At 35.8% G+C, this 10182-nt stretch overlaps 1 protein-coding gene across 1 annotated transcript; it reads left to right on the top strand.

Moving 5' to 3' along the window:
* The first annotated feature begins 341 nt into the window (after positions 1–341).
* TLR3 (toll like receptor 3) lies at positions 342–6655 on the top strand. The gene is made up of 4 exons (XM_030947335.1): positions 342–785; positions 2013–2204; positions 3799–5624; positions 6402–6655. Exons 1-4 carry the CDS (start codon positions 342–344, stop codon positions 6628–6630), a joined length of 2691 nt encoding a protein of 896 aa, XP_030803195.1. The 3' UTR covers positions 6631–6655.
* The last annotated feature ends 3527 nt before the right edge of the window (positions 6656–10182 follow it).

Below are 10182 nucleotides of genomic sequence, written 5' to 3'. Positions count from 1 at the left end.
TTTTATGAATGTTAAAGCAATGCAAAATTAATCAGAAAAGAGAAAGCAATTGGAAATTTTAATCAATAATAGATAAAGTTGGTAGCTTTTTGAACATACCTATTTTTGTGCAAGACAATATTATTGCTTTTAAATAAAAGTATTTATTTAGAGTGATTATTAGACATAACTCTTCTGAAGGAGTAAATGCAGAAAGAAATTCATGGGTTAAAAACACTGACTGTTTGCTCACTATGAAATCACATATTTTTTAAGCCTTGCTTGCTTAGCCTTCAGTTGAAAACTCGAGTCATGTCAAAATGATTGTAATTTGCAGTTTTCTTTTTGCCTTTGCAGATAGAATGATGCGAAACGCTATTCTTTGGTGGAGCAGCTTATGTGTCAGACTGATGTTTGTCTTCTGGCCGTGTGCATCAGTTGGAAAGCAATGTCATATCCAAAATGAAATGGCTGACTGCAGTCACCTAAAGCTAACTCAAATTCCCTCTGATCTTCCAAACAATATAACGAGTTTGGACATTTCTCATAATCAGCTAAGACAGCTAGGTCCTGCAAATTTGACCAAGTACAGCCAGCTGGTTTACTTGAATGCAGGCTACAACAGCATCTCTAAACTGCAACCAGAATTGTGCCAAAATGTGCCCCTGTTGCAGATTCTGAAGTTAGAACATAATGAATTGTCTAAGCTCCCTGACAGAGTATTTGCTTCCTGCACCAACCTGACTGAGCTCAATCTAGGATACAACACACTAAATATAAAAAATGATCCCTTCAAAAACCTGAAGGTAAGAGTTAGAAATGCACCTTTTCATGTAAATAAAGTATAAATGGGGAAATTTACTGTATTTTCCAAAGTATATACAGAACTCCTTCCTTGGTATCTCAAAATACACAACATATAATTCACTGATTTTTGCTGAAGAAGAGGCCTTGTGGCTTCTTCTGTTATAGCATGTTGGAGTCTCAGTCATCTTTGTGAGTCAATGCTCTCCATTCCTTTTTCTGTATTGCATCCCTTTGAAGCACCTCTCCTATGCAGGATGTGTGCTGAGCCAATAGCAGCAGCAGATGATGAGAATAGTAAAGTGGATACTGTGGAATCTGAGCTGCCTGGGTAGCTGGTAGCCTCAATTCTCAAGGTTGAGGTTTAAGTATTCAAACCAGGAACGCCAGTGCCAGTGAATGTATCTCTCAGGACTTCAAGAACTGAGAAAGAGTAAAAATGTTTTTATTGTACCTTTGCTTTCTCTGGTAATTTACATGTGGGTAAATATTCTTGTCTGTAGCAGAGACTGGGGGACCACCACAGAAAGCAGGAAAGGACTATTTCACTGTCTTTGCACCAGGCAGGACTCATGCAAAAGGAAGAGCCTAAAGACCAAAAAAAAGTATAGTAGGGACAATGTGTAGGTACTAATTGTCACTCAGTGTTCCAATGATTATGCATGTGGTTTTGAGTAGGTCTGAACTTTCCTGCTAAACTCAGTATTCCAGTTCAGTTGCATGAAGTGTATTTGCTTGCATGGTAGGACTGCTGGCACAACTAAATACAAGTGAGTGCAACCATCTTCCATGTTGGGAACTTCACCTTCCTCATCCCATTTATGGGGCTGGACCATGCTGAAAAAGCACAGAATGCAATGTCTAATACCGCAATAGTTGTAACTGCAGCCACCTATAGGCTTTTGCATTTATCACTTTATCTGAGGCAGGAGAGCCTTCAGTGAATCAAGGAACTTTAACTAAATCTACTTTGGTTTGCAGTAGATACTTTAGCAGGTTAATACCATTAATACCATGAAAGTTACTGGTGTGAAAAATACAGAATACTTCTTTCACCAGGAGCTTGAAAGCTGCCATTTATGTATTACAAATTTATTTTAAGTGTAGTATTGCAACTAATTTCTAATCAGTTATACTCTAGTGAAATATTTCTAATTTTTTTGTGTGTTACATAAAGTAAAAATTAAAAAATATTTTAATACTTTTTTCCCCTTGCATCTTCTCTCCAGAACTTGAATATTTTGGACCTATCTCATAATTCTTTGAAGTCAGCCAATTTAGGATCGGAGCAACAGTTGGAGAAACTCCATGAGCTCATATTGAGGAGCAACCAAATAACTGAGTTGAAAAAAGAAGACTTCAGTTTTCTTAGCAACACCTCATTAAATAGTCTTGATTTGTCATCAAACCCACTAAAAGAGGTAGGGAGCATTTCAACAGAAATTTAACAGGTGTAAGTATAAAATGGAGCTATCCTGATTTACCCTTTACGGTTGTATGGCATTTACATTACAATTTTGATGCAGTGAGGTCCAAAACATTCTGTTTTATACAGCATTTCTCCTGACCTCCAGCAGTGATTTACAGAATTACTGTTTTGCCACTGAAATCGGCACAGGCTGGTTTCATATGAAGATCAGAGTCTCAGGGAAGACCTAAATTGAGATGCTCTTAGAATCCTTACCAGGTATTTTCTGTGCAGAACTATTTTTGCACATGCTGATGGTGAAGGGCTGACACACTTTCTAAGTGGATATAAAGTGTGGTACTATGCAAGTCTGGTTATACAATCTAGGTTTCACTTCTCAGTTAATCAAAGAGAGCGTTCAACTTGTGGCTATGGGAACATCAGAGAAATAATCATTCCAGAAATATATACCCACTCCTTTAAAAAAACCCACATGGGTGCTTTGTCTTCCATCTGTGCTCTCTGACCTGCTTCTCAGTGTTTTGATTCGTTGAAAAGTGATGATTAAGTGTGGCAATTCTAAACTGGTTGACTCTCAGCATATGAATACTGAATATGCACTGAATTTCCTTGGTTCCTTTGGTTTTTGTTTGTTTCTTTTGCTTTGTTTCCCAGTTGATTGATCTCCAAAAGATATGTACATTGAACCTACAAGAATATTTTCAGGTAGTATAAGTTTGCATCCATGCTAAGAGTGAATCCCACTGTCCTCTTTTGCTTGGCCTTTTCATCTCTCTTTCTGATACCAGCTTTTATGAGGGTCTGTGCTGGATCACCGAGGAAACTCTACAGGTGTTTTGGCTTGGTTAGCTTGTAGTCACACTGGTTCCCTACCTGGTTCACTGTGTGACTGCAAGTGGGGCTATTCTGGCACAAAGGTACAGGTTGTAGATGAGTAAATGGCACTACTCTTTTCTTGGGCACTGCTACCTGGTGCCACTTTCAGCTGCTCTGGTTTTACAGTACTGCTATCTAAAAAGCAGCCTTATGCATTTGAATAATTCTGAAAAATTGAGTATTTAATCCCTCAGCTGATATGTTAATCAAGATGAGGGGCTAGCACTATGATAAAAGCTTGTGATCCATATTGTGAAAGCAAGTGTGTAGTATTAGGTTTCATATTAACTTCAGTTTGCACATAGAAACTGGGTTTCTTGTCTGTCTGCAGACCTAATAACTAGTAGATTAGTATACCTAGCAGATATCAATAAAAGAAGCTGAAGAAAGATATAAAAATTTTTAAGATACTTCTAGAGAAGGAGTTTTGGTTGTTGGATACAAACTTGCATCTCACTAAGCCACTTTCTGTCATCTTCTAAATAATACTACTGAGATTTATGATAATCGTGTTGTAAGTGATAGAACTATTGTCACAAGAAGTGTAAACTCCAAAAAGTTTTTGTCTGAACTTGACTGTGAAGCAATCTGAGTGTAGGAGTTCTATTCTTGGAAATCGCATTTGAAAGCCTTTCCAAGTTTTCATTTTATTGGTCAACTTTCTTACAACTTTCTTGTTTAGCTCAAGACTTTTTTTCTTGTCCTTTCAGTTTCATACGGGATGCTTCCATACAATTGGAAATTTGTGTGGGCTCATAATGAACAAAGTTGAACTTGGTGAAAATCGCACAAAGAAACTTTGTACAGAATTATCAAACACAGCGATTCGAAACCTCTCACTCAGCCATGTGAAACTTTCCTACATTGGCAAGTCAACTTTCCAGGGACTGCAAGCAACAAATCTTACAATTTTAAACCTTTCCCAAAATTCTCTCTCTGTCGTAGAAAACGACTCATTTCAGTGGCTTTCAAGTTTACAATACTTAAACCTGAAGATTAATAATATTCATGTAACTTCGCGTTTATTTTATGGATTATCCAGCCTTAAATATTTGAATCTCATAAACTCACTTGCTGGGAAAATTGAAGATTTTTCTTTTCATTGGCTACTCCACCTGGAGTACCTTATAATGGATAATAACAATTTTCCAGGAATTACTGCTAACATGTTCACAGGTCTGAACAACCTGAAATATCTGAGTCTCTGCAACTGCAACATAAACTTACAAAGAATAACTAATAAAACATTTTCATCACTTGCTAATTCTAGCTTACAGGTTCTCAACCTCACAAAAACCAGAATCTCTACAATAGAAAGCGGGGCATTTTCTTCCCTGGGACACCTGAAAATTCTTGATCTTGGTCTCAATGAAATTAGTCAACAGCTTAAAGGTCATGAGTTTAAAGGGCTCAATAATATACAAGATATTTATCTTTCCTATAATAAAAACTTGACTTTGCAAAGTGAATCATTCATTTTTGTCCCAGGCCTTAGAAAACTGATGCTGAGGAAGGTAGGCTGCAGTAATCTGGCCTTTTCTCCTTCACCTTTTCATCCTCTACGAAACCTGACTGTCCTGGACATCAGCAATAACAACATAGCAAACATACAAGAAGACTTGTTTGATGGACTTGACAAACTTGACATCCTGGATTTGCAGCACAATAATTTAGCCCGGCTTTGGAAACATGCAAATCCGGGTGGCCCTGTCCTTTTTTTAAAGGGTCTTCCCAATTTGCAGATTCTTAATTTAAAATCAAATGGTCTTGATGAAATTCCAGTTCAGGTTTTCAAGGGTCTGTTTCAATTAAAACACTTGGATTTAGGCTCAAATAATTTGAATTTGCTTCCATCAACTCTGTTTGATGACCAAGCCTCTCTGAATTCATTGAACCTTCAGAAAAATCTGATAACCTCAGTTGAAGAAAAAGTATTTGGTCCACCTTTCAGGAACTTGAGAAGACTAGAGATGGATTCCAATCCCTTTGATTGCACCTGCGAAAGCATTGCTTGGTTTGCTGATTGGCTTAATGAGACCCAAGCAGATATACCTGGATTGAGGTCCCGGTACATTTGCAACACACCACCTAAATATCATGGTAGTCTGGTTTTGTATTTTGATAGTTCAGCCTGCAAAGACAGTGCTCCATTTAAACTTCTTTTTGTGATCTCTACCACTATTGTGACGCTATTCCTTTTTATTGTCCTTACCATTCATTTTGAAGGGTGGAGAATAGCTTTCTACTGGAATATTTTAGTCAATCGAATGCTTGGTTTTAAAGAATTTGAGAGACAACAGGAACAGTATGATTATGATGCCTATGTTATTCATGCTAGAGAGGACAAGAATTGGGTGTCTAAAAATTTCATGCCTCTGGAAAAAAATAACCACTTTGAAATTAAGTTTTGTTTAGAAGAACGGGATTTTGAAGCAGGTGTATCTGTATTTGAAGCCACAATTAACAGCATAAAAATGAGCAGGAAGATTATTTTTGTTGTGACTGAACACCTTTTACAGGATCCCTGGTGTAAAAAGTGAGTAGGATTTGAAATTTTATCTGTAAGAGAAAAAATTTCTTAAGAGATATTTTACTAAGATAATTTTTTAGTTGTAATTTAATAAAAAGTACCATTTAATGAAAAATACGGACTCAAAATCTACTTCAATATATTTACCTAATATATTGTAACTTCAAAATAATTCCTAAGTTAATAAAGTTAATTGTTTCACACACATGGTAGTGTACATTTGAATATCTAAGTCAATGTTTTAGGCATTTTCTTGGATGTTTTTTGTGGGGTTTTTTTGTTTGTTTGATTTATTTGTTTGGGTTTTTAGGTTTGTATTTGTTGTGTTTTTTGGTTGTTTTTTTTGTTTGGTTGGTTTGTTGTTGTTTTTTTTTTGCTTTTGGGGTCCTTTGTTTTGTTTTGTTTGGTTGGGTTTTTTTCCCAAAAGTCAGGCTGATACCTTTGCAGTTTGCTTTCCTTAAATCCCACATTTGAAGAAGAGCAACAATGAGTGAGACCACTTGCATTGAAAGATGGTTTTTGTTTCTCTTTAAGTTAGTCTTTGCACTATTCTTATATAGTGGTCTCATAAAGAAAGGGATTTTGCTAAACAAGGCTATATCAAGACAGTGCACTTACGTTATATTTTTAGAGCATTATTTTATTTTTTTTTAGTTAGAAGCAACTAATTTAAGAAAAGTAATAACCATTGTATATCACAAAATAGACATTAAGATCCTGTTAATCTTTTCTTTCTCTTTCACATAAAAGTAAACACTGATTTTTGTCTTATTTTTGCTTCAGTTTCAAGGTGTATCATGCTCTCCAGCAAGCTATTGAACAAAGTCGGGACTCCATCATACTGATCTTTCTTGATGATATCCAAGATTACAAGTTGTATCATGCACTTCACCTGAGAAGAGGAATGTTCAGATCTCGCTGCATCTTGAACTGGCCAGCCCAGAAAGAACGAGTTAGTGCATTTCATCAGCAATTAGTGATGGCACTTAAATGTAAAAGTAAAGTACACTGATTTTTGAACTACAGATTTGAATTATGGGGTCATTTTCTGCCACTGGAAAACTAGCAAGCCTTCATGAAGGTCTGAAAAAGTTTGTCATCCTGTAAATAAATGTAAAGGGCACTATAATTTAAATTTATTTGTTTATATTCATATTTTTGCTGATATTTTAATTCAGCTGCACTGAAGTGATGTTGAAAGAGATCATGGCTGATAGTAATTTCAATCAGTGTATTGAAAATGTGGTAGAAATTCTGAAAATCAGCGAGAATGACTGATGTTCTATGAAATGATGTAGAGTAGAAAAGACAGACTCTCTAAGGGGATATACATTAGAAAATGCATTAATGATAAAACAGCAAAATCTTTGTAGAAGGTAGAATGGACACTAGTTCTTGCTTTTGAAACATGGGGGATTCAGTGCCTCCAGCTGGAAAACTTTTCTTGTGAAACACATTAAATAACACAGAAAATTACTTCTGTAATTCAAAACAAGAATTTGCAGTTCAAAAGTGAGTTTCAAAGCAGCTTTAAAGTGAGTTTTAATACCTTTGTGATTATGCCTTCTGGGGGGGTTAATACTGTTTGCTATCAAAAAGTGACTTTCAGGCTGGTGAGTCAACTAATTTAATAAATTTGGTATCAGGAAAAAACATTTTTGCTCTTCTCTGGTGAAATTCAGAGAGCTGGCAGGACATTAACACTGGGAGATGTCACCTTGATTCTTAGAATGCACACAAAACTGTATGCAGGCCTGTACACAGAACTTGAAATCAATGTGAAGCACGGCCAAGGCACAGCTGCTGCACCTATATAAAATTAATAAAGGCACAGATGTTTTTATAATATAATGAGAAGACAACTTTGTGGAGAAAGTGGTGCTACTGCAATTTCATTACCAAAAATTTTGTTACTTGTAAAGCAACAACAACAAAAACAAATCTTAAATAGTATCAGAAACATTATTGTGACCACAGTTAGAGGTGGAGTGGGAAAAAAATTTAAACACTAGATTAGTTTCAATTTTTTTTTTTCCCTTTATACACAGTTTTGCCTTTGATAGCTAAAAATAAAACTGTAAAAAAATCAGATAGAATTCTGTAGTTTATTTCTCGCATATTAAGTTAGTTTGATTTTTTTCCTGAACATATTTTACAGAAATGTGGGCTACATGGCAATTGCCAGGGCATTAAGCTTCAAACATATGGGCTAGCAGCTTGATTGCGAGAGAGAGGTGAGGCTGAGCAAAATGTGCTTTTGTGAGTTTATAATGTTTAACACTGGCTAAAACTTTATGGTGAATCTGAGCACAAGTTATTCTAAATTAGACACAAGGCAATAATTTGTATAGTTTTGTTAACATTTAATTGCTGCTGCAAGGACCTTTTAAAACTTTGTCAGCTTTTAGTACGTCTGTGATCCTTCAATAGCTCAGGAATATTTTTAAATTGCTTTTTCCCCTAGCATTTCCCTCATCAACTTCAATTCCACTGTTGCTACAAGAATGCTGTTTTACTGCTTTAGAAAACAGTTCTATATTTCACATTTAAACCAGCTTTTCTCATTATTTGCTATATGTGTAGATGAAAAATTGGGTTTTAATAGGTTTCCTATTGTCCCATGATGATAAAAACCTAAACAAGACAAATAATTAGTGAAATATGATTTTTTTCATGCACTAGAATAGTGAAGGGGGTGTAGATGTCTTCACTTGCCTGGGAAGTCCTGAGTGAAAACAAAACAGGCGTTGTTTACAGCTGAAGTGATAGATGATGATTCCCTAATTACAGTAATAGGATTATCCCCATTGTGATGCTTTCATCTCATCTTTCTCACCTTTTCAGGCGAAGTGACAAATTCTTTCTTCTTACTTAGGCCATGAAAGTTGAGGAGGCAAGTTGGTAATTATGGTGTGCCAGGTATGCACCATATCAACTGTTCTTTCCCTTATTTAAAGACTAACATGTGACAGTGTTCCTATCCTAAATCTGCAATGACACATAGCAGCAGAATTTCTCTTTCCACATTAACATAAATTGTTTAGAAAATGCTAGTAGTTCACATGGATATTATTAGTATTCACATAGATATTAAAAATGACATAAAGATGAAGAGAACGCATGGAGAAATGCTGCGGTGAAATGTGATACAAGAGGTCAGACTAGATTATCTAATGGTCTTTTCTGACCCTTAGAGCCTGACAAATGACAGTATGTCTAAATTCTTAAAGATTTTTCTAGTTACTACAAAAGCCCCCAAAATTGGTTTCAGAACAGTAAAAAAAAATCTTATAAATGCTTAGTTTTGTAATACAGCTAGGAATACAAAGAAGTACTTGGTGATGAATGAAAAATCCCTTTAAATTATAAAAATATGATGAATACATTCTTAACAGTTATTTTAGTACATAGATTCAGTTATAAATAATCTACCGCAGTAACAGACATTATAAAGGTTCACAATGTATAAAATAAAAAAAGGGTTCATAATGTAGAAAAAAAAGGCACAAAAATAATAATCACAGGGCCAGTGGTAATCATCAGTTACACCAGACCTAAAATTTTCCTGTAAATTTTCCCTGTTTTTCTGAAAGTTACTTCTGGTCTGCTCCTCTAGATTTGTTTGACAATTTTATTGAGAGTAAATAAATGGGTTTACCATGGCTAAGAGCTGTAAGTGCTTTCAGGATTCACAGTCTATGTCTGAGCTGGGCAGTCTCATTGCAGTGGGCAGCATGAGATTATATTATGCTGATTTGCTGATGAGTTAAACACCAAATAAATGAAAAGTAGTTCCAAACTTGTAATATCAAAGATGTTACGTAGGACTAAAGAGGAGCCATTTGTATTGAAAGCAGAATATATAAAGGACTTGAGTGAGGCAGAATGCTCAAGTCTGGAGATCTGGAGTGGAACCTGACTGTTTCTGCAGATCTTGAATGACAGGGTGTAATGATTTAGGAATACTATTCCCCAATTTAGTGTTCTAAACCATGTGCTGCTTGCTCACTTCTCCTTCCCCCTGGCAGGCTGGAGAGCAGAACTGAAGGCACAAAAGGTTAAGATCATGGGTTGAGATAAGAACAATTTACTTGAAAAAGCAATGAAACAAAAACCAAATAGTAACATTGTCGTAGACATCTTTTCATGAAAAATCCTTTCCTTAGGATTTTTCCTCCTGAGAAGCTGAGAGACCTCGGGAACAAAATGTAAACAATGATTATCTGCTGCTGTGGAATGCAACAGGTGGGTCTGTGATTGGTCTCATAGAGTTGTTTGTAATTAATGCCCAATCACAGCCCAGCTGGCTCAGGCTTTCTGTCCGAGCCACAAGCCTTTGTTATCATTCCTTTCTATTCTTAGCCTAGCCTTCTGATGAAACCTTTTCTTCTATTCTTTTAGTACAGTTTTAATGTAATATATATAATAAAATAATAAATCAAGCCTTCTGAAACATTCTCGTCTCTTCCCTCATCCAAGAACCCCTGTGAACACCGTCACATAACATGAACAACATTAATAACAAGAGTGTACAAGAGAGGCGATCGATTCACATGTGAATTCT

This window comes from Camarhynchus parvulus, chromosome 4 (assembly GCF_901933205.1).
Source record: "Camarhynchus parvulus chromosome 4, STF_HiC, whole genome shotgun sequence".
In the NCBI taxonomy this organism is placed as follows: Eukaryota; Metazoa; Chordata; class Aves; order Passeriformes; family Thraupidae; genus Camarhynchus; species Camarhynchus parvulus.
Note: the sequence above shows the minus strand (reverse complement) of the source record. Positions and strands in the feature narration are given on the sequence as shown.